The sequence below is a fragment of the Sugiyamaella lignohabitans genome, chromosome A (assembly GCF_001640025.1).
Source record: "Sugiyamaella lignohabitans strain CBS 10342 chromosome A, complete sequence".
Classification (NCBI taxonomy): Eukaryota; Fungi; Ascomycota; class Dipodascomycetes; order Dipodascales; family Trichomonascaceae; genus Sugiyamaella; species Sugiyamaella lignohabitans.
The window spans coordinates 780734-804609 of NC_031672.1; the positions used below are offsets into that span (position 1 = coordinate 780734).

The 23876-nt window shown below is 44.5% G+C and overlaps 9 protein-coding genes and 1 non-coding gene across 10 annotated transcripts; 5 read left to right on the forward strand and 5 right to left on the reverse strand.

Moving 5' to 3' along the window:
• Window positions 1-66: 66 nt before the first annotated feature.
• Window positions 67-1401, forward strand: POX1 (acyl-CoA oxidase; the record flags this gene model as incomplete). Its single annotated transcript, XM_018879436.1, has 1 exon — window positions 67-1401. The coding sequence occupies one exon, from the start codon at window positions 67-69 to the stop codon at window positions 1399-1401; it is 1335 nt and encodes a 444-aa protein (XP_018734494.1).
• A 741-nt stretch (window positions 1402-2142) lies between these two features.
• AWJ20_250 (uncharacterized protein) lies at window positions 2143-2910 on the forward strand (the record flags this gene model as incomplete). Its single annotated transcript, XM_018879448.1, has 1 exon — window positions 2143-2910. One exon carries the CDS (start codon window positions 2143-2145, stop codon window positions 2908-2910), a length of 768 nt encoding a protein of 255 aa, XP_018734495.1.
• An 88-nt stretch (window positions 2911-2998) lies between these two features.
• HOL1 (Hol1p) lies at window positions 2999-3919 on the reverse strand (the record flags this gene model as incomplete). The annotated part of the gene is made up of 1 exon (XM_018879458.1): window positions 2999-3919. The coding sequence occupies one exon, from the start codon at window positions 3917-3919 to the stop codon at window positions 2999-3001; it is 921 nt and encodes a 306-aa protein (XP_018734496.1).
• A 356-nt stretch (window positions 3920-4275) lies between these two features.
• AWJ20_252 (uncharacterized protein) lies at window positions 4276-4716 on the reverse strand (the record flags this gene model as incomplete). The annotated part of the gene is made up of 1 exon (XM_018879468.1): window positions 4276-4716. One exon carries the CDS (start codon window positions 4714-4716, stop codon window positions 4276-4278), a length of 441 nt encoding a protein of 146 aa, XP_018734497.1.
• Window positions 4717-6099: 1383 nt separating this feature from the next.
• CDC43 (protein geranylgeranyltransferase type I subunit CDC43) lies at window positions 6100-7233 on the forward strand (the record flags this gene model as incomplete). The annotated part of the gene is made up of 1 exon (XM_018879479.1): window positions 6100-7233. The coding sequence occupies one exon, from the start codon at window positions 6100-6102 to the stop codon at window positions 7231-7233; it is 1134 nt and encodes a 377-aa protein (XP_018734498.1).
• A 102-nt stretch (window positions 7234-7335) lies between these two features.
• On the reverse strand, window positions 7336-7417 carry AWJ20_254 (the record flags this gene model as incomplete). The annotated part of the gene is made up of 1 exon: window positions 7336-7417. It is a non-coding gene; the product is annotated as a tRNA-Ser (tRNA).
• Window positions 7418-9383: 1966 nt separating this feature from the next.
• RNT1 (Rnt1p) lies at window positions 9384-10652 on the forward strand (the record flags this gene model as incomplete). The annotated part of the gene is made up of 1 exon (XM_018879498.1): window positions 9384-10652. The coding sequence occupies one exon, from the start codon at window positions 9384-9386 to the stop codon at window positions 10650-10652; it is 1269 nt and encodes a 422-aa protein (XP_018734499.1).
• Window positions 10653-11017: 365 nt separating this feature from the next.
• Window positions 11018-11398, forward strand: IES6 (Ies6p; the record flags this gene model as incomplete). Its single annotated transcript, XM_018879509.1, has 1 exon — window positions 11018-11398. One exon carries the CDS (start codon window positions 11018-11020, stop codon window positions 11396-11398), a length of 381 nt encoding a protein of 126 aa, XP_018734500.1.
• A 4408-nt stretch (window positions 11399-15806) lies between these two features.
• TAD3 (Tad3p) lies at window positions 15807-16643 on the reverse strand (the record flags this gene model as incomplete). Its single annotated transcript, XM_018879520.1, has 1 exon — window positions 15807-16643. The coding sequence occupies one exon, from the start codon at window positions 16641-16643 to the stop codon at window positions 15807-15809; it is 837 nt and encodes a 278-aa protein (XP_018734501.1).
• A 6160-nt stretch (window positions 16644-22803) lies between these two features.
• SOD1 (superoxide dismutase SOD1) lies at window positions 22804-23439 on the reverse strand (the record flags this gene model as incomplete). The annotated part of the gene is made up of 1 exon (XM_018879529.1): window positions 22804-23439. The coding sequence occupies one exon, from the start codon at window positions 23437-23439 to the stop codon at window positions 22804-22806; it is 636 nt and encodes a 211-aa protein (XP_018734502.1).
• Window positions 23440-23876: the final 437 nt, after the last annotated feature.

Sequence of the window (23876 nt, forward strand, 5' to 3'; positions counted from 1 at the left end):
CCATTGAGAAACATTCATGACCACTCTTTAAAACCAGGTATTGCAGTTGGCGATATTGGTAAAAAGATGGGCCGTGATGGTGTCGACAATGGGTGGATCACATTCTCCAATGTCCGTATTCCCAGAACTTTCATGATGATGAGGTTTGCCAGAGTCGATAAGAATGGAAACGTAACACAACCTCCTTTAGCCCAGCTCGCTTATGGCGCTTTAATTGGTGGAAGAGTATCCATGGCAGCTGATTCGTTTCAAGTTGCAAAGAAATTTATTACTATTGCAGTCAGATATGGAGCAGCTCGTCGTCAGTTTTCATCAGAAGACGGACAGCCAGAAACTAAATTATTGGACTATACCTATCATCAGCGACGTCTTCTTCCCTTACTGGCTTACACATACGCTATGCGTACAGCTGCTGATGGACTATACGATATGTATTATAACGCCACGGAGAAATTGGCTAATACCAATGTTTCTGATAAACAAGGTTTACAATCGGCCATTGAAGACATTAAGGAGCTGTTTTCATTATCGGCTGGACTCAAGGCATTTTCTACATGGGGTTGTGGTCATATTATTGATGAAGCACGTCAGAGTTGTGGTGGCCATGGCTATAGTAGTTATAATGCGTTTGGTCCTGGCTATGCTGATTGGATAGTCAACACTATTTGGGAAGGAGATAATAACGTCTTGACATTATCTGCAGGACGAGCGCTGGTTCAAAGTGGCGTTGCCCTCCGTAAGGGAAAGAGATTGGGCGGTCCCGTTGAGTACCTGAGTCGTAGTGAGGAATTGAAAAACGCCGGCTTAGGATCTAATCACGATAGTGCGCTTCGTGACCCTGCTACTATAATAAAATCCTGGGAATCTATTTGCTCCCAAGCCATCAACAGTACAGTGGACAAATTTTTGGAACTAACTCAGAAGGAAAACCTGAGTTTGACACAGGCATTTGAACAGCTGTCTCTTCAGCGGTTCCAAATTGCTCGAATTCATACAAGATTATATGTTATTCGATCTTTTTTTGAGCGTGTTGAAAAAACGCAAGACGGTCCCTTGAAGAAAGCTGTTTTGGATGTTGCTCTATTATTTGCTTTGTGGTCGATTGAAAATGAAAGCGGTATTTTCCTCAAATATAACTTTTTCACTCCGGATGATCTCGATACCATTACTGAGCTTGTCAATGAGTACTGTAGGAAGGTTCGTGTGAATGCAATTGGTCTTACTGATGCTTTTAATTTGAGCGACTATTATATCAACTCTGCAATTGGAAATTATAATGGCGACTTTTACAAAAGCTACTTTGAAAAGGTTACCAGAAGAAACCCTCCCGAGGAAATTAGACCGCCCTATTATGACTCCCTTATGAGACCGTTCTTTGACCGAACTAATGATGAAGCTTAAATTATATATTTTGAATACATTCATTTTTAACTACTTTTTTAAATTATTTTACTGACGTTTTACTGTTAACTCCTTCTCAGACCCTGTTTGCCCACGATGTAGGGTCAGCGGGCCTCGGGGCCTCTGAGGATTCGCTTCAATGCTTCTCTGCATGGAACAAATCCGTGCATATGGGGCAGCATCTGCCGAGGCAAACATAATCGGTGCAACGATAACATTAGTTACCAACTTACCAACTTACAATAGAAATCTCAACTAATCAGTGAGCATGGCTTTATCATTCGAAAAACGAGTGCTGTCTGTATATATTTTGTTAAAATCTAGTATGTTACAGCCCGTAATAAGGCGGTCGATGGCCATCTCTAACCAAATATAGCTCCAGCCCTGTTAACAGCGGTTGTCAAGTACTATACAGTTGGTGTGGGATATGAAGGACCATTGTCAAATGTTTTACTTTTAACTATGGCCCGATTAGTGGCTTCTACATTGACAGTTGAACAGCAAAGGTATGTTTCTTTTTTGTGAAAGCCAGTGCAAGATCTAACCATTGCTAGACATTTCCTTCCCGTAGTACCGATCAGTAGACTCCTGAGGAAACTTGAATCAAAGGCCGAAGGATTGAATAACTACAATAAACAATATAGAGATACCAAGGCATTTTGGATTGTCGAGGCAGAAGACCGCAAAACTAATGATCCCGTTCTGTTATATGCTCATGGCGGCGGTTACATTTTCCCATCTATGAGACTACATATCAAATACCTTATCAGTCTGTATAGGGCGATTAATAATCCTCGACTTTCTATCTTGGCAATTGATTATAGCTTGGCACCTGAAGTTGTATTTCCCGCTGCTTTAACCGAGATCGCAACTGTTTATTCAGAGCTTGTCGATCACGACGGCTGCAACAACATCATTCTTTCAGGAGATTCGGCTGGAGGTAACCTTTGCATTGTACTAAGTGCACATTTAAAACATCATTATGAAGACTTGTCTGTGCCGAGCAGGTATGTTCAGCCTATTGCAGAGGTACTGATCTCACCCTGGGTGGAATTGGACCCTGTCTTGCAAGGGTCTTATGTTTCCAACAAGGATTCAGATGTTTTAGGTGGAAGCTTTCTAAAAGAGGTTTCGAAACTTTACTGCCCAGATAATAAACTTCAACAGAGTCCCTTTGTGAATCCAGCCCGATCCAAACCGGAATTCTGGGAAGGAGTATTTCCCGAAAAGACCTTGGTGACTTTTGGTCAAAATGAGATTATGAGAGATGATATTATTAAATTTGCCAGAATTGCATCCATAGAGCATAGATACGGAGATATCGGTGGTTTTCATTGTTCTGTATTGTCAGCAAAGAACTATGATCAGAACAAACTGTTCAACGGGATTGTCTCATTCATACAAAGGTCACTACAGCAAACTGTCGGATTGGCTGCTGGTGAAGCTACTGCTGTAGATATAGAGGCCCTAGAGAGTAGGAACAAAGTGATGCGCACTAGTAAGCTTTAAAATTAGTAGTATGGACGAATAACAGTACAGTAGAGGACTCAAAGAGTGTATTATTTATTTATTTTGTATACTATAACAGAGAGTGTGTTTACATATGATGAACAGAACTGTTTCTCGAGAGACGTCTCAAAGGCTTACCAATAAAGTACATGACCACTGCCAAAGCAAGAGGCCCAATGGCAACAGCATAGACAACCATTATAGATGTAGTATATCCTTTTTCGGGAATCATTGGTGGCAAGTATTTCGATACACCATAGCCATATACATCTTTAAAAATTGAAGCAAGCACGAAAATACTACCAGAAGCATTAACATAGCCATCAACAGCATAAGTAGAAACTATACCCATGATTGAAGATGTTTGTAGACCAATGCATCCGTAGCCCAAGATCACAATGACTGGCCAGTCCCATTTCTGAGTGTATCCCACTGTAATGATTACAGTACCAACCGTGGCAATAATAGCAAAAGGAATTAGCGCTGGTAATCGCATTTCGGGCTCACGTACATTACCATTTCTCTTAGTTGAGAACTTGCAAATCCAGTCGGAAAAGGGCCCAGCTGTAAATAACCCTATAACAAGGCCACCGAGAACAGCAAAGTTTGTATAGCCGACGGCAGAAGGTGAAAAATTATAGGGAGGAGCAGCAAAGTTGGCCGACTGCGTCATATTAATCATCAAAAACAAACTGGCACATCCAGAGTATACAATTGAAGCCCATACAATGATAGGATAAGAACAGAGCTTAACAGGGATCCAAAACAGTTTCAAAATACTGAAAATACTCTCTTCCTTGTTGTGGAATAATAATCCAAATTGGCGACGGTGTGGTCTTCCCTTGTAAAGAAAATCATCTAGCATGTAGGTGCCGGCTTGATTATCAGATACTTCGGCCCCGGGCTTGCTGACACTAGAACTGTCTTCTATAGTCGATGTGGTTTCTTTCTCATTGGAAACTTGAATTACGTCTGCCTTTCTACCTCTTTCCCATTTAGTTTCAGGCATGAGGAAAATAGCAAAAACAAAAATGAAACAGTACAGTGCACAATCCAACCACCAAAAACTTCTCCATCCATACTTTTCACTCATAGTGCCAGCTATAACCGAGCCGCATGTCATGGAAATGAAAATAGAACAGGCAAAGACATTCATCCAGAAACCTCGAACGTGGAGGAATTCCACGTCGGCGATCAACGTCGCTGGTAGAGTCTGCGAAGGACCAGACGAGATTCCATGAATGGCTGCCGCGGCAATTGAAGAATTATATGATTTTGCCTCAGCCCTCCAAATTGTCACAGCGACACCTAAGAGACTGGACTACAAAGAGTTAGTGAATGGTTTTCAAAAGTGACAAAACAATCTCAAAGGATGTCGAAAATGTTTTGACTCACACTAAGAATGACTATTCGTCGTCCATATTTTTCACTTATTGGAATCCAAAACCAGGTACTAAGACCCATGAGTAGAATATAAACACCTGTCAGGAGAAGCACATCATCTGCTGAGCGGTTGAACTCTTCGACATAGAATGGTACTTGAGGTGCAATTGAGAGACCACCTATTTGATGAATGAATGATAAAAGACTTGATCCAATGAGAATAGAATACTTCCAAGGTTTGGACCAGTTTAATGGATCATTTGGGTTATTATCAGGCTGAGGAATCAGAACTGTATTGCCTTTCTTTGCAAAATGAATATGGCCAACATCGTGCATCAACTCAGTACCTGGTGGTAAATCGATGTGCAGTTCATTTTGGACATCCTCTTCCAATTGATGTTCTAGATCAACGTCTCTTAACATATCTGCTTAATGTTTTGATATTTAGTTTTTGATTTCAGCTAGAACTTGAAGAGCTGGAGTGTCATTTTTATGAGCTCTGGCTTCGGATGTAGGATAATCGGCTGTCGGATGTGCAGTCCGTGATGACATGGATTCACATTAGCAAGATCTTCGATATCTTGTCAACTAGGCTCTATGGAGGATAAAGATAAGGCATACCCCGCAATTGTTACCCCTCGTTCTATAATCGTCGGAAGACTCTGCCTGAGACTCTAGTCAAGTCACTGCATCACTATCTTGCATAGACCATCAAACATGTTCCATTCACAGTAATCACCCCAGAACCTGCACTTTCCGACGGTATAATCCCTTTTCTTCTCAGATTGTAATACCTTGTTGAGTTAAATCATTGCAGGATAGCCCCTTTTTTTCTCTAATCGACCCCGCAATCGACTCTATAGCCAATATGTTGACCTGGCAGCTACCCGACAGACGCGGATGTCTGACATCCGCAGATCATGTTCCAGCTACTTTAGCCTAATATGGTAAACCCGGGCGGATGAGTGCGAAATAATTAGATAGCCTCTTGATCTATTGCAATGTTTCATAGACCTCTGCGTAGACTGCTGCAAGTATTCATGATCTTGGGAACAGTGAAGTGGTATGGAAAGTGCGGAGTGAATCGAATTCCATCATCGTCGTTATAAGTTCCCTCTACGAAGCTGACATGTAATCTGATTCGATGGTCTTAAAGATGGAATAAAATGGAATTGATCCTTGGAACCCTTATTGAAAGTCCAAATCTCACAGTATTGATATTATCATTCTTGACCCATTCGCTGGAATGACAATTTTCCTGATACCAGCAAATGCACATCTGTGGAGTGATACTGTGAAAATGCGAGGTTGAATAGAATGTTGTATATGCTGTAGATAATGTTGTGATAGCAAGCTTTTACTTTCTCATAGAGTGAGAAATGTTCTAGTTGGGCTTGCCATCTTTCCAGATAGCAAGGAGTTGAGAACTTTAATGTCCAAGTTTGAATAAATTAGCGTCATTTTTTCTCTTATAAATATAAAATAAGGGCCATGGCCATGAGAATACAAACACATAATCTATTGTCCACAAATACTATGACTATATGTTATCACCTTCTCTGATAGGAGTCGTCTGATTCTTGAACAAAGGCCCGGTATCATTTTATCATTTATTTAATGTTTTTTGTTTTGCAATGTCTATGGTGAAGTTCTGGAGCTCGAGCATCAATTACATCTATCCGCCGTCGCGGCTATTTAACAGTGGATAACCTTGACATTTCAGCTCAGGGGAAGACTGTCGGTATATAATGGCCACTCATGGATAGAACTCGGCTGATAAAGTACTTTAAGCGAAATTTAACGCTTATGCCATCGGCATATACGTCCTATGACTCTTCACATGTTTCTCTTGTATATTTTTGCATAGCTGGTTTAAAATTACTCAACGCACTGACCGAAGTCATTCCTAACGAGACTGACCGAAGCAACTGGATAGAATGGGTTTATCTGCATCTAACCCCATCTGGAAACGGTTTTAGAGGTTCTCTATCCCATGATTTACAGCAGTCGACGACTCTGGATGGAGACAATATTAATGATCCAGCTCATCTGGCGTCTACATTCTTCTGTCTGTCTATTTTAGCCATTCTTCAAGATCGGTCAATGACCACGAGACTGGACAGAGTCAAAATTCTAAGATATGTCAAGTCTTGTCAAAGATCGACGGGCCAATTTAGTGGTTTGTCACATCCTTCAATTGGACCTGTAGGCGACAATGATCCCAGATATACATACGTAGCTGCCGCAATACGAAGGATCCTGAAAGGAGATCAATTGCACGAGACTCTCAAAGCAGAGGTTGATTTCAACGTTAAAAAAGCTTCGGATTTTATCAAATCTACTAAATCGTATGATGGTGGACTGGGTGATAAGCAAGGATCAGAATCGCACGCAGGCTTGGTGTTTTGTGGTATCGCTGCTCTTGACCTTATGAATACCCTCAATTGTAAAGACTGGGTTGACACTGCTGTTTGGCTTTCCAAAAGACAGCTTTCTGAATTTACTATAGATCACAGTTACTCGATTACAGCTGATGGTGACTATGATCAGCATTCCCGCGATAATGATACTAGACATGGGGCCTCTTCATTCTGTTGTTGGAATAGCTGGGAGGCAGGTGGTTTCAATGGAAGGCTTAATAAACCGGCTGATACATGTTATGCCTACTGGACTTGTGCATCTCTAACGGTCTTAAATTCGGCTAATTTTGTTAGTTCGCCAGCTGCTAGGACGTTTTTGCTCGAAAATTGCATGGATCCAGTCTTAGGAGGTATGGTTAAAGTAAAAGGTAGCTACGCTGACCCGTTGCATTCATATTTGGGTCTTGCAGCGTTGGCTATGATTTCTCCGGAGCTCGGCTTCTGTGAATTCAACCCATCGTTGACATTACCGGTTGAGACTGTGAGTTTTATAGATACACTAGATTGGAATCCGCTATGACCATAGAGATATATACAAGACCTGTAACGAAAGAAAAACAAGTTACAAAAAAAAGAAATAAAATAACTCGCTAATAAACAGGTTATTTAGAAAAAAAAATGACGACACCAGCAGGACTCGAACCTGCGCGGGAAAATCCCAAAAGATTTCTAATCTTTCGCCTTAACCGCTCGGCCATAGTGCCTATTTTGTCAAAAAAAATAGCACTCGCTCTTAAGAATTGGTTTTCATATTTTCTAGTCCAATTTATTTTATTCAAGGAGACAAAAAATTTCCGAAACTGACTTTCTGGTTTTAGTGGAATGAAAGATATTTATATTTTGAAGGTGAGGTTAGGTCAGTTTGAAAAATACGGTGAGGAAAATGACGCTTGCACTCACACATGCACGCCAGAGCCGACGCCGATCGCCTCCTTCCTTAAGGCGAATCCGTCACTTTTAACCTAAGATAGCACGTTCGCTGAGGAGAATTAGCTAGCAGAGGTTCTCTCCTGAGCACTGGAGTAAATACTAAGGTTACCCAAATATGTTCAGGTTTTCCACTGCTCGGAAAGGAAGGTTCTGGGGAATCCGGCCTATCTAGCGCACATGTTGAAACCAACACGAAGGTATAGCCTGTAGGGGGCCAATAGTAGAACAGTCCTACTACCATTATGAGAGTATAGTAATAGTTTTAATGTTGTTGTATAAAGGGTTAGGACTTTAATATTGATTAATTATTATTATTATTATTATGCCGACGCCGATTTAACTAAATCATAGTTGAAGTCCTGTACAATACATGATTAATATAATTCAAATAATTTCAAATCCCATTATTATATAAAACCGCTTTATGCATGATTACGAAGGCATTGGTTATTCATGGCGATTCTCCGACAGAGCTATATTTACCAATTTGGGGTAACTGTTATTCATTTTTCCATTGATTTATGTTCAACATCTTATTTTTATTTCTTTAGACTAATTCAACGATTTTTGAAAAGATTTTCAGATATCTTCAAAATAATTCAATTCCAATGAATTGAATTGAAACTTGGGAATATTAATTAGGAACCTAAAACGGACAAGAAAAATGTATATGTAAAGGACCTTAAACACATATGCGCTTACCCGGCTGACGAAACATGTAACAATATGAATCCTTTAGTCGCCGAGTATGAGAATCTAACGAGGATACACTTATTATATTTGTTTTATTTGTGTTTGGAAACTATTGGTTTAGATGTTTATCCTGGACAGTTAATAGCGTGATAAATCTCACTATGTCAAAGGAATTGCTAGATTTATACGTGTTACCCGGTGTTGGAATTAGCTTGCCTTATATTGAAATGTCACTATGCATTGCAAGTTCTATTAAAAAACAGCGCTTTGAACAATATGGCGTTGATATAAAGCAAGAATTGATGATTTTAAAAAGCTCCAACCATAAATCGTAGTTGGTTAAATAAGTGTCCTATCTCAATTTTCTAATCCGTCAGCGCTATGCTCTAAGTTTCTCTACGTTCTGGATAACGCTTTAAATTTTACGATTGGGAAGATGTTTTTTCCCAAGTTTTTATTTTTATTTTATTTTTATTTTTCCTTCCCAAAGGAAATCAAGAATTTATTAAGAAATATTGAATTTTAGTGTCCAAGGGTCTACTGCAGAAATATTAAACAAGAAGAAAATGGCTTCCTAGATTAGGGTTACCCGGACTTTTAGAAGTGGTGTTATATGGTTCAAAATAATGGTCTGGTTGGAAATACTGACCCTGTCTGAAAATAAACACAATAGCTTAGGTTTATCAAATTCATATTCTATTTAAAGTTTCGTTATGTCATGAAGATTTCATTATATTATCTAAGGTATGAAGACCATAAGTTGAAGAAAACCAGGAGGCGACTTCATCACTTAAAACTTAGCTTATCAGTAGCGGCGGCCAAAGAAGACCGAGCTTGATTCTCCATATTGAACCAGCTGATAAGTGTTACCTGTAACATATGACAAATTCGTCCCTGCAGATGTGCAGCTGCTTAACTACTCTGTATGCATCTGATTAATCCATGCATGCTTAACTTGACTTTTACCATCATTCAATCCTCTCCTCTGTCTTTCCAAAAAAAAAAAAAATTCAAAACTTTTAAAAAGATCTTTAAATCAGTTCCAAGATGTCAAGGGAGTTTTCAACCAAGAATTTTTTTACGTCAATTGCGTTAGAAATAGTGCTTAAACTTCCTGAGAACTCAGCGGAGGAGATGCTGTACTGGCCGCCCTTGACTTCCGCTTATCCATTGAAAGAAGAAGAAGAGTACGAACGTGAATCTGAATTAGTAACTAATGGGAGTGAAGTTAATGGTTTATTTGGAGATTCTAGTGACCATGATGGTTTAAAGAACGTAAATGGGGCACGGAAGGCAGATGAGGCAGGTGAGACTTATGAGGCACTTAAGATAAAGTCCAAGCGAGACAAAAATGACAGACTGGAAGTATTCGACAAGAAAACGAATCAATCCAAAACAATTCGAAGAAGGGGTCAAAGTGAGAAAATAAGATTGTGTGGGTTAGAAAAGTCAGATGGGGTATATGATGCGAATGATGTCCATGAAAGAGCCAAGGAGCTTGAGGAGATCGTAGACAACGGTATGAATTATTCAACTCAATCTCGATCAAAATCCACAAACAACGAGTCCACACCTACTGGGAATTTATCTTTAAGACCGTCTCGTGTCAGTGATTTACCTTCCATGGTCACTACCCCTCTAGAAGTATTGGAGCATGGTATATCTTCGAATTCTTCAAATGAGCCTAAAACTATGGATTATGATGGATATCATATTGTGACTAGCCATACTAATGTTCCCGAGAGTCCAGCTAGTCCTGAATGGAAATGGCCGCCTCGTCTTCCTCTCTTATCGCAAGAGCGCGTCGAACGTCAGGTGTATGCACAGAAACCGCTTCCTGATAGCAATGAGTTCCAGAGTCTTGTGGTGTCATCTATGTTCTACAAAAATAATCGTCGCTTAAAATATCTGGGTAAATCTATTCTTGATTTCACAATGAGCGCTCTTATTTTTGAACGATTTCAAAAAGCCACTTCGACTGAAATGAGAATCTTCAAAAAGAAGCTTTTGAATCAGCGTCAAATTGAAAAATGGTCCAGAATATATGAATTCCATCACTATGTTGACGTTGACCACGAATTTAAACTAGGCCAAATGGAATGGCAAGCACCTGACTACGAAGCTGACCCTAGTGGTAACACATGGTACTCAAAACCACAGGACGAAGATATCAGCCCTCTCCAAGATGCTTTTGAAGCTTATGTTGGTGCTATCTATTTAGATCCGTGTCTCGGTCCTGAAGCTATTAAAAGCTGGTTGAGCCTCTTGGCTGAGCCTATTCTTTCCGGTAAAGAAGAGCCTAGTAGTTGGGAGTAGGCCAGCCATGACAACGAGAAGGCAGAGGAAAAGTGGTTGTCTATTACTGCATTACAGCGTGGTCAACTTGACGCCCTGAACCAATATAATACAATAGGATCTAATAACCATATATTACATACCGCGCTCTATGTAAATCAAAGATATCCCAATTGCTAGATATATGTTCATAGCTGAACATTGTATGTCAGATCACCGACATTAGCCATACTATGCAGATGACTTCTATTACCCGGCAGTTTGTCCGTGATCCTCTGAAATGCAACAGAACCGAAACGCAATAACTAAGATACTTCACGACAATTAGATCACCCATACAATCCATAACCAAGCTCTTAACTAAAGTGTCAAACCACACAGTTCTCATGTCATCGGCATCAGAATCTCCGTCGCTCATCGAGCAAGCCGACTTCAGCACCGTTCCTAAACCGTTTAAAAGCGAATCATGGAAACAGTCCAACAAGCGATATAAGAATCTGAAAGCACTTGTAACTGACGAACAAAAGAGACTGGCAAGTCTGCCTCCATCTGACGATAAAGCCACATATTTCAGTATTGAGGCACCTCCATCTCTACGACCACAAAAGCATTGGTGCGATATTACCGGATTACCGGGCCGATACAAATCTGCCAGACATGGACTCCGCTTCTACAATGTCGAAATTTTTAAAGCCATTGACGAAATGGCTCCCGGTGCCGACCAGCAGTACCTCAGTCTCAGAAATGCCAATGTCATTCTGAGATAGTCTGGCAGCTTGCCAGCTGGGATTTTTATTTATTTATTCACGAATGTATTGATCTTACTTTCTTCCTACCTGCCTCCGGCGGCTGGGGCTCCGCCCCAGACCCTGGTTGTGCTCGCTTCGCGAGGTTGTTCGGTTGGAGGCCGTAGATTTGGGGAAGTGACCGGTAGTACGGGATTCTAGGGCCACGAATCCACGTTGATCGGGGAGTTTCACTTCATGTTGCACATAATCTACACATTTTGATGCATCTATATCCATAGACATCGCGACGCGAAGTGGACTTGCATTTTCGATTCACGGATGGAATCACAGGTTCATGGATGAGAGGGAAATTCTCGAGCAGTATCTGCTCGCACAGACGTCAATTCGTGATTTTCTCAGTTTTGACGATTTTGTGAGTCTGTTCCCTGCTAATGTTCGCGGAGACACAGAATCGCTCCGCAGCAGGTACAGAACTCTAGTACAACGCGACTCGGAGCGGCAATCCCAGGTTTCACAAAACCTTTCGAATTTCATTGATACGGTTCTGACTTCGTTGGATGCTGCCAATGAAGATGATCAAGACGCCGATGAGGAGAAGCACGCTGCAGACGTGGCTCCTGCCAGTGAAGCAAATGCACTTCAGATAGCCAACTTAGCAGACTCACTTGCCCAAATCATTGAGAATAAATTGATTCCTGACCTCAATCGCAGCGTTGAATCGAATCTATCTGAGCTGGAGGGCGTTGTCAGCCAATTAAAGTCAATTAACGACATAGAAGACGAGTCAATTGTTCTGGAAATGAAGGACTCGCTCGGTAAACTCTCCAGTCGAATCAACCAACTAGAATCCGAACTATAATCGATTAGTGTCTTTCAGTCAGAGCTTCACAAACAGGTACTACACACTAAACCCGCTGCTTATACCGCTACCTAGATTTAGAACACTCTCCGGCCGCCAATTCTCGCGAAGCGAGAACAACCAGGGTCTGGGGCGGAGCCCCAGCCGCCGGAGGCAAGGGGGGGGGTCGTCAGTAAGATGATGTAAATGTAATAAATTAAAAATAAACCTCAGCAGAATCATTATAAAGTGGGTGAGGGAGATGACCGATGACAGGTAGATTAGGCTACAATTCAGGGCTCGTGCCGTAGTAACACTCAGTGATGGAAGGGTAGCGTGGTCGAACAAGACAGGATCCTGAGGCTTTATTCGCATGGTCCAGTTCTTGTGAGCTAGGAGATGGACGATTGGATGGGTATTCCACAGATTGAGTGCGAGAGATGCTGATGTTCCCGAAAAGAGCCCGGAAAATGCTTTCGAGAATCTTCTTGAGGAGTCGAAGAATGGTGGGGCCCGAGAAGGTTGGGTCGATGCGAATATCCGTACAGTAAGAAGGACGACGTGCTCTGGACACAGCTCTCCGGGTTACAGAAATGGGTTTCCTGGGAAGGACTGCAGTGGCACCGTGACCGGCAATGTAACCATTATCCAGATCGTCGTCTAAAAGAAAAGAGTTGATATCGAGATCTTCTGACAGGCTATCATCGGGCGTGTAGGTAACCACATTGATGCCGAGACCATGCTGGGCAGAAAGAGGAGTGATGATTCTCTTTGTGATCCTAATGGGATGTGTTGGCGGTGAAATGGGCGAAAGAGGTAAATTGACGGTGCCGATGTCTGACGACGGATCAGCAGAAGTCGAAGTCGAACATGACAGTACTGGACTTGGCGTGATGGAAGTCTTTCTAAGTTTGTCATAGTCGAGCGAGGAACCCCGAGTGTCGCTATCTATACTAGAACTTGTATCAGTTTTTTTGTCGACAAGAGATGCAAAATTATCGGGAATGTGTAAAATGGAACTCCATCTGCTCTTGAACAGGGCCAGCTCCTTCTCAGAGTTCGCTAGATGCTCACGAGCCTCTAACACCCGTCTTTCTTTATGTGCGAGACAGATGAATATTTCCTGCAAGTTCGGTCTTGAAGAGATGATATATGGAGATTCAAAATTTGTGGCATTGCTGATATCAGATAGCGGCGAGGTGATATTTCCCACTAGTGTCACAGAATCGTCGACATCAGATGAGAACGAATATGAATGAGAATGTGAATGCAAAGTATGAGACTCCGAAACAGTGGATGAATGCTTTTGATGAGGAAATTTGAACTCCGAGTCTCGATTAGTGGCTATTGGAGCAGGGTTAATCTTCGTTCTACGATAGCGTTTCGATGGTGAAGTAGATCTATGTTGAGAGGTGGGATTAGAATGAGGAGTTGATGGAAACGTATCAGTGCTTTCTAATGAGGTGGCTGTAGCAGTAGATGTTGAAGCCAACATAGGGCCAGAGCTTGGATTAACGACATTCGTTATGCTAGTATTTACTCCAGAATATGACTGTAGACCAGAGGATACATTAGAGTTGGTAGCAGATTTGGCGGTACCAGTTCCCGAACCTGAACTCACAGAATTCATTACTAGAGTGTCGAGATTATTAGATACAGAGTTTCTAGCACTTGCACGAAGAGCAGCGTTAACAACAGCGAAAATATCTTCCTCAGATGCACCGGTAGAAGAAATGGGAGGCAGACTATTACGGGATCGCGAGGTGTTAGAGCGTGGTGTATTTCGGTAAGACACATGCCAAGATACTGATTTTGAATGCGTTTGATGCGATAGCTTAGAAGGCGAGTCAGATTTGTTAGACGGACTTGTTGGACGACGGTCTATAACAGGACGAGAATCTTTATCAGGAGAAGGATTCTGACTGACAAAACAGTTTTCATCTGGGGCAATTGATTCTTCTTCAGTGCCACTAGTGGAGGCCCGAAAATCAATTGGCACGTCGGTCGAAATGCGGATTGTATGATGCGTAGAATGAGATTCGGGAGGTTGTGTAGTAATCGTACAACAGGCAGTGGAAGTGGTAGAATGCGAGGCCATCTTAATAAACAAACCAGCTGTTTATTTTAGACCATGAAATCATTTATCAAATGGAGCACTGAAAAAGAAGATATTAAGTCTGTATCGAATAATTTGACGAGACAAGAATAGAGTTAAAGTTGTCAACATAAACTATGTTCAGGTTACAGTTCTCGATCCCGCAACAGGACACAACTAAAAAATGACAGCGATTAATGTGAAACCGACTGAGATGCAAATAATCAAGGAGAGATTCGGATTACACCCGGAACAACCATGAAATGATCCACACCTAGCTTAGTGTCAGGTATTCCAGTCCTGGGTATCTACGAGAGCGGAGTTAGTCAAGCACTTCCAATAACTATCCAAAATAATTTTCACCAGATACCCGATCACAAAAGTCCGAATCACCGGCTACCATCAGCCCAAACCGAACATATTAAAACCACCTCCAAGTCTTCTGAACAAGCCGGTCAAATCGTATGTCCGAACTTATGTCCACAGGAGACCCTAAGACCAAAGTTTTAGATCAGATTCACCACACAAATCTATATCCCTCCGAACTGTCATAAAACACTTACCAGCCAGTTTACGCTTCTCTAGTCAATAGTCTCAGTACAGGCGAGTTCGATCCAGTCTATTCTGCCAACACTAAACTGTATACTATTATTATGAGTAGTATTATTATTATAACTCCTAGTATCCACATTACAGTGAGACGCCAAATGAGTTGGCTGATATTTACGCATTGGCAATATTTTTCCTATTCCGGCATGTGATCAACAACTGGGTAAGGACGCACATTCCAGACAACCGGGGCTTATCGACGGTATCGGACCGTTTAAAAGCCAAGACGGTTCCAGGAGATTTCCCAATTCGACCACAACAATGTTCGAGAACAATTGAACCTCTCGCCACAGTCAATTACAGCTTTGTTCGGGGTCCACGCCTAACAAAATATCGTACGATCTCACCACAAATCTCCTGGCAAACTCTGGTGGCTTTAAAAACAATGCTAGCTCCACTGTTAGTTCAAAACCTGTCCAGTACCGAAATCCCACTCATCCAACCACCACACAAACCACGACACAAAACTCTACCCACCACCAAACAACCGGCAAACCGGAAAATGTCAAACGCATCTGCTGCATGATCGGCGTTTGTTTATTTGTAAATAGCGCTTTTCGGCCCTCTGCATATGCAGGGACCACCCCCCTGAAACCTCCCTCTCCGTACACTCCGGGGTCAAACGGGGGAGTGGGGACTGCCTCCGGCGGCTGGGGCTCCGCCCCAGACCCTGGTTGCTCCTGCTTCGCAGGAGATGGCCGGGTTGGTGAAACTACCGGGGTCCGAGCGGGCTGGCGTTAGATCCGGTTCCCACCAGCGGACCGGGATCGTCGACGAAACGACTCGAGCGAAGCGAGAGGAGCAACCAGGGTCTGGGGCGGAGCCCCAGCCGCCGGAGGCAGTCCCCCCGCCAGGAAATACCGTCGTGAAAGTCATTAGATTCGTTAGCCGTTAATGTCGGGGGAGATGTCCTCGACAGAGGAGATGAGTTTATCGTCGTCGGTTGCGAGGTAGCCGTCGGCTTGCCAGCGCCAGGCTTCGTATTTCCAGTTGAGCAGTTTGTTCCAGTGGACTCCGTAAGAGGCACCGCTGGTGGGCTCGATGGCACCGGTTTTGGGGCTCGGTTTGATGTAAATGAGTCGAGCAATGCGGGAGTGGACCAATGCCATGGCGCACATGGGGCATGGTTCGTGGGTCGTGTAGACGTGCATGTTCAGACAGAGGTAGTTTTTGTCGTCGGGAGATAGCTGGTCGAGTGTGTTTAAGGTGGATGCTGATGATACAGACGCTGACGAGGCTGTCATCAGACCAGGTGGTGACAAGTCTGTATTGTGGAGGTTGTCGATCGTAGTTGACGTAACTGTAGTGGTAGTAGCACATGAAATAGTAGTGGTACCGTTTAAAGACTGGCTGTTGTTGATGTTATTGACATTCAAAGATGGTGTACTGGCTCGACTGTTGACCTCGTCGGGCCGTAGTGACGAGCTGCGAGAACTTCTCTCGGCAGACAACTGTCTTCTTCTTTCGGCCTCTAGAATAGCGGCATCGTACAGAGCTACCATTATACTGTGGTTGATGGGATTGCCATTGGAATGCCTGGCATCAGAGTTCGACACAACAACTGTGTCTGTTTCTGGATCGACTATGAGTGTTGATATTGGAAGCTCGCCTGGAGCATGCTGTTTGGACAGTTGGACTAATGACTTTAAATGCTTTCTCATGGCTTCTACTTCGTTGGAAGTGATTTCGTTTCTGATGGCATTGGGATTTCCACGCCACATAATAGGCCATCCTGACTTGATCGACCACTCAGCAGCCTGTTCTTTTGTATATGCTTGGTATTTCGAACACTGTCGTTTCTCTATTATCACATCAGGTCCAGTCACCGGATGCACAATAGCTTTGATCTGTTCCTCTGAAGGTACGCAGTCTACACTACAGAGACATATCCGAAGATATGTAGCATGTCGTCTCTTGATATGAGTCTCAGGGACTTCTGAGGCTTCAGTGACGTTTGCTGTCTCAGATGAACCGTTGACATCGTCCTTTTCATGGGGTTTCTTCTCTGACTTGTACTTTTCAATATCAAAGTCCTCGAGCTTGAACAACCGTCGAATATGCGTCAAATTCAGTGGCTCTTTAGGTAGAGAGTCTTTTAAATGAGCCAGCAATTTGGCCGACGATGTAGCTTCAATCACACACGTCCAAATGTCCACTAGTCCCGCGGTTAGTAACAGTGATTCTCTTCTAACTTCAAACTTATGTACTGAAATAGATCCAGAAACCAATAGTGACACAACATAATTGGTATCAGAAATATCAGCAGTAGCACAGATATCACAGGAGCTTCGACTTACCCAAAATCAGCGGTCGGTGGTCATCCAAGCTCTTGATCTGGATAAACCGCCCGTCGTCGGAAATATTTTCCACTATGCCAGGAATCATCGTAACGATTACTCTCTGATGTAATCTGGCTGGTGCGAAAAGATATCCCGTGGCTGGTGCAAATGCTAGTCAACTGTTGAGTCTGTTGATTCCGAGACGTTGATCAAGGGTCCTTCTCAATTTTTCACAAAAAGAAAACTACCCTTCACATCTACTGCAGATCGACCTAACCCAGTTTTTCGCCCAACTCAGTGTCCAGGCCCATTCTGCCAGCTTCAACAGACCCCTCTGGTCCTTATGAACTGTTATTTTAAGCATAAATCAGACTGGTTCGTAAGTCAGACCAAAGAAAACAAGAAAAAAGAAAAAAAAATCCGTATCTTGTTTATCTGCCTGTATCAGTCCTCACAACCAGCTCCAGAGGATCCTGGATCAAGAACCAGCCCATCCTGATCCATACAACAGACTCCCAGACTCTCACAACCCACCCTTCCTTCTAAACTACCTGTCTCATCCTACCCTCCTTCCCAATCTCGAACCCTCTACACACCAACCTTGATCTGCACTCCTGAGACCCTGCATCACCCTGCATACCCCTGAAACAACCACAAACTGCTAGTCACCCCTGAAACTACTCAAACCGTGATCCGTCTGGCGGGGGTCGTGCCTCCGGCGGCTGGGGCTCCGCCCCAGACCCTGGTAGCTCCTGCTTCGCAGGAGATGGCCAGGACCGGCCCACGCAACGACTCGAGCGAAGCGAGAGGAGCAACCAGGGTCTGGGGCGGAGCCCCAGCCGCCGGAGGCAGACCGGCCCCTGTTTGTTTCATTTGAAATTGCATTTTTCACATGCCCCGTTGATGCGCGGCTGGCGCCAGCCGAGACCGCGACGGGACTAATGCACGGGAGGTGCCCCTGGAAAATGTTGTGAACGTGAGTGCCGTTTTTATTGTTCTTTTTTTCAGTTTGACTTGTTTTTCGGCTTCGGGATCTCAGAATTGCGACTGTGAAGTTGTGGCCATCTGCTGAAATTTTTTGACCTCGCGAACGAGTGCTCTCGGAAGACTGACGACTGACGACAGACGGACGGATGTCGGTTCACAACAGACGAAAGCAGGCCGACTGGACGCGGTCGACGCTGGCGTTTCAGGTGGAGCAGCTGATTTTAGGCGAGAATATCAATGCTCTGGCCAAATCGTCGTTGACCAATCTCAAATCCTATAAATACCAGTCCGTGGACAAGTCGTACCTGTCGTACTATGTTCTGAACCCATACTGGACATGGGCCGCTAAGTTCATGCCTCGTTGGCTGGCTCCTAATGTCATCACTTTATTGGGAATTTTGGCTATTTATATCAATATTTTCTGTGTGGAATGGTATATCCCCGACCTGGTCAGTGCAGCTCCTCAATGGGTATACTACTCTTTTGCATTAGGCCTGTTTTTTTACCAGACCATGGACAATATCGACGGTAAACAGGCCAGACGCACAGGAATGTCGTCTCCTTTAGGAGAACTATTCGATCATGGCATTGACTCACTCAATTGCTGTTTAGGAGGTCTTGTTGAGACCGCTTGCATGGGTCTTGGTACCAGTCGAGCCGGTGCGTTCACCACGTTTTCCACCTGTATCGCCATGTACTTTTCGACCTGGGAAACCTATCACACCCATGTGCTGTATCTGGGGTATTTGAATGGACCCACCGAAGGGATTATTGTGGCGTGTTTGGTCATGGTAGCCACTGGAGTATATGGAAGTCCTGAATTATGGCAAAAGACAGTAGGAGACCTGATGGGACCTGGAACCAGTGCGTTGTTCGGAATTCAGTTTTTAGAGAACTGGCTGTTGAAGGATCTATGGACTATTATTCTGTTTATTTCGGTAGTGGTTTGCCACGTTCCATTTTGCATTTATAATGTGATCCAGGCCCGTCGTCAAAGAGGCCAATCGATCACTGAGCCTCTAACGGAACTGATGCCACTATTTGTATTGACCTTCAGTATTTACGCGTGGACATGCAGTCCCTACTCGACGATTCTGAGTCAAAACCACCTTGTACTATTTGCATTGACTGTATCTTTTGTATTTGGCCGAGTGACCACTGCCATTATCCTGGCCCACCTGACCAAACAACCGTTCCCATTCTGGTCACTTCCCATGATCCCACTTCTTGTCGGAGCACTTCTGTTTGGTATCGCTCCACACATGGGCATTTTCCAACTCTCAGACCAGGCAGAACTAATCTACCTCTGGGGCTACTTCATCTTCGCCATCGTCTACTTCGCCCGGTTCTCGCAACTGGTCATCAACACCCTCTGCGACTTCCTCGACATCCCCTGTTTCACAGTCAAACCCACCGAGCATAAGTTACTATAGAACCCCGTTCTCACTCTCCTATTTTGTGGACCATGCCTCCGGCGGCTGGGGCTCTGCCCCAGACCCCCTGGCTCCTCTACCGTGGGATCTGCCTCCGGCGGCTGGGGCTCCGCCCCAGACCCTGGTTGCTCCTGCTTCGCAGGAGATACCCGTGACCCCAGCGTCAACGACTCGAGCGAAGCGAGAGGAGCAGTGGGGTCTGGGGCGAAGCCCCAGCCGCCGGAGGCAGGTAGGGGGTGGTTTTAGGTTAATTTTTCTTCTTTTTTACGGGTCGTTCCGGGTCGTGGGGAAGAGAGTCGCGTTTTTTGGACGACACACTGGCGGTGCGTGATTGCGGGATCGCTACCACTTGTTTGTAACTGTGGTTGCGGAGAAACGAGTTGTCGACGACGGCTTTGGCAGTGGCTCCGACGCTGTCGCGGGCTCGCATGTGGTCAAGACCCCATAGGGTGGCCAGGTTCGTGACGTCGTAGGGGCCTCGACAGGCTACAGGGGTTTTGGCCTCGCTGCTGATGACGATTCCGCGACTGCGAGACGCCCGAATTAGTGCACAGGCATTGGTGATTACGTGCTGGCGCTGGGTAGCGTCTGACGACCCGGTCGAGGGGCCGTAGCATATCTCGAATTTCACGCCTCGTTCTACTGCTGAACACACGGTTTTGTGACGAAGGAAATACGGCAGACGGCGTGTGAAGTCTAATGAGATTAGATCGATTTCTAACGACGAGCACGCCGATTGTAGTGATTTCTCGCTCATAGGTCTGACGGCAATAAGATCAAATTGCGACTGTAAACTAGAAAAGTTCTGGTGTTGAGACGAATCATCCAGTACTACTGTCACTCGTGTTAACAGCTGGAGTCCGGGAAACAATTCCTGGATCGTGCTAATGTCGATAGGGCATGTGTATCCGTTCGGGATCTTGCCAGTGATGATACAATTAAGGGCGACGGTAGTGTACCCGAGGTCTTCTAAAATAGCCAGTGTTCTCGCCACCGACCCAGGAGCCCCTGTGGCCGCATCTACGCCACCATCTTTTGGCCACACTACATTGAGATCACAAAGCATTCTATGCTGCCACTCATTCACAGGGGGTCGGGTCACTTTCCAGCATGAAATCATCGCTCTTCGTGAAATAGTTTGTCCGACCTGCAGCCTGTGCGGCGCATTTTTCACGGAGCCAGGGTCTGGTCGGAGGGGGGTTATTGACGGGGGTTTTCTGGTGTTTTTTGGGGTGGAGAGTTGCCTCCGGCGGCTGGGGCTGCGCCCCAGACCCCCTGGCTCCTCTCGCTCCGCTCGAGTCGGAGACACGCAGGCTGGGTTCCTGTGGAGTGGGCAGCTGGGTCTAATTGGGTCGTTGATTGGGGGTTGAGGAGCTGGAAATTTTGGAACTGATTTTGTCTGCTGATTCTATCAGCATTCGTTGCAGCGGGTAAGAAATTAATTTATTTTCTGTTAATTTTTTTATATTAAAAAATGTGTGTTTTAATGGGTGATTTCGCACTCTCATTTTTCAGGGTCCTGTGATGCTTGCAATATGCACATTTATGCATGCCCCCTGCAAGGTTAAATTACCACCGAGAAAGGAATCTGGCAGGCACTCGACCCCTAAAGCATTTTAATCACTGAATAATACCACAACAAAATACCTAATAACCTTAAAATAACAGTTGACTGAGGGGATATGTGATACCTTTTGCAGGAGTCAAAAATAGCTAATGTGATAATAAGAATAAGGACTTAGATTTAGAACCAATATGTCAGCAAACTCAGTGGTTTGCAACCCACATTCCCTGGCTCGTGTTTATAAAAAACTCGATTTGACCATCTTTTGACTGCAGGATTGCTCAATTGATAACCTGTATTTGGTTTAGACACTTTAAGACCGCATCAGACCAATTCGGATCCTAATATCACCCAGCAAAACAGATGCGTCGCTTCATCAACCCCGAGATTCCCCCTGGGAAAACGACGCTGCTCACGAAGCGAGCACAACGGGGTCTGGGGCAGCGCCCCAGCCGCCGGAGGCAGAACCCCCCTCCCAAACGAGGTCGAGAAGAAGTGTCTTGGCTGGTGCGGCAGTCTGGTGTCGATTGACGTAATTTGCTCATAGGGGCCGTGAAAGGCTAATCGCAGCAGCGAGTGAGAATAGTGCTCATGCCCATTACCTATTTAAATTAATATTGCTCTTGGGTAGATTATCGTCTAATAAGTTTAAATATCGGTCATTAGTACCAGTACTGTTAGCGTTTTTCGTTAGCTTTTCGTTAGCGATTTGTTGTTTGCTGGTGACAAACTTCCGACCACTAAGGTAACCGGCGAGGTATGGCGTCAGCGACACATTGGCTGACTATATAAGAAGTAGTCGATATACCATAAATTCGACCTGGTAGACCACAAATGGAGTGCAATTGAGTCAATTGAGCGATTAATTTAAATTGTTTGTGAAGAGGGGTCGGAAAATGAAGACAATTGAGCTAGCTGAAGAATATAATTAGCAGCTGTACTGTGAGAGTACACGCCGTAATCATAGCTATAATACCCACCAGCACCAGATACCCTGTGCCGTGAAAATAGTTCACAGATTATCAACAGACAGGCTCTTTGTCGCTGTTAGATAGTTCTTTGGGAGTAGTATCTACTGTCAGTGGATATTATCGACACTACCGATGTAGACCACAGCCATTGCCAGTGTTGCCGACAGTGCTGGCTGCTCTTTAATACCCAATGGTTTTTGTGCCGACTTGGTAGTAGTCTGTCAGTCTAACAGAGTACAGACAATCAAGAAGTGAAACAATTGAGTTAATCGAGTCTACATACAAGACAATAATCAAAGTTTTCAAGATGTCAATTGAGGCTGTTGAGACTTATTGATATACAGTCATACAACCCCATACAACCACCCTGCTATAAATCGTTATCTGGAGGTGGTCGATACTTTTAAAACTTAGAACCAGCTGATACTTCAATACCAGTAACTATCCATACCCACTCAGTATCTCTCAGCAATATTCGTTCAATACACACCAACCCTCTAGCGAGGAATACTGCCAAGCAAGGTATCAAACAACAACTACAGAAAAAAAATTACCACATGATATTTATTTATCGAATTTTACCTACAACTACGAACAGCATTTTAAATCTTGCTGGAGCCAGGAGCAGAACCAGCGCCGGGGGCTAGTCAGTTGGAAACACCAATGACACCACAAGCGTTTCTGCCACCAGCGTTACCAGTAGTGAGAGAGTCGGCGTGACCACCCTTTCCAAGGTCATCAGTACCGGCGTGAACAACAACGGTTCTGCCAATAATGGAGTTCTCACCAAACAACTTAATGAGGAGGTCCTTCTTAGAACCCTTGGAAACACCATTGGCATCAGTGGTGATGTTACCCAAGTCACCAACGTGACGGTTCTCGTCCTCGGGAGCACCGTGCTCCTTCTTCAAGGGGTTGAAGTGAGGACCAGCAGAGGTACAACCGTTGGTGTTGTCACCGAATTGGTGGATGTGGAATCCACGAAGGGCATTCTTATCGTTACCAGTGATTTCCCACGAAACAGTGGCGTATTCGTCCTCAGAAGTTTGTTCAAAGTGAACAACTCCCTTGACATCAGAATCTCCACGGAGAACAGCGACTGCTCTGTTAGCATTCAATTCTTGAAGGGGGTGTGCCTCCGGCGGCTGGGGCGCTGCCCCAGACCTCGTGGCTCCTCTCGCTTCGCTCGAGTCGACGTGTCGGGCAGTCCAGTCCGCGGGGGTTTCCGCGGGGTGTTCGAGGCGGTTGCTCGATGGCAGACAAAGCCATTTGACACCGAGCATGCCCAAAAGACCCGAAATGATCCAAAAAACATGACCCGGGTGTCAATTGACTCGCCAGAGACGAACCAGCCCACAATCACCACCAAAACCCCGCAATTGACCCGTCCAACCCCAGAACCGACCCCCCCTCGTCGCTCGCGAAGCGAGCACAACGGGGTCTGGGGCAGCGCCCCAGCCGCCGGAGGCAAAAAGGCCCCTCACCGCAAAACCCGTCACTTACCAGCCTTGACCATTTTTGCAATTGAGTAGAATTGAGTGTGAAACGGGGTAGAAAAATCGGATTTCGGATGAAAAGAGTTTTCGTTGTTCGCTGGTGCGGGGGGACCTAGGGTTTATTTATATTTAGACAGGATTGGCTGGTCTGCACGGGTATCCAGCCGAGCCCTGCTGTTATCACCGGCGGCAGCAGCCAAAAAACCGGCGTTAGCAGCAATGCT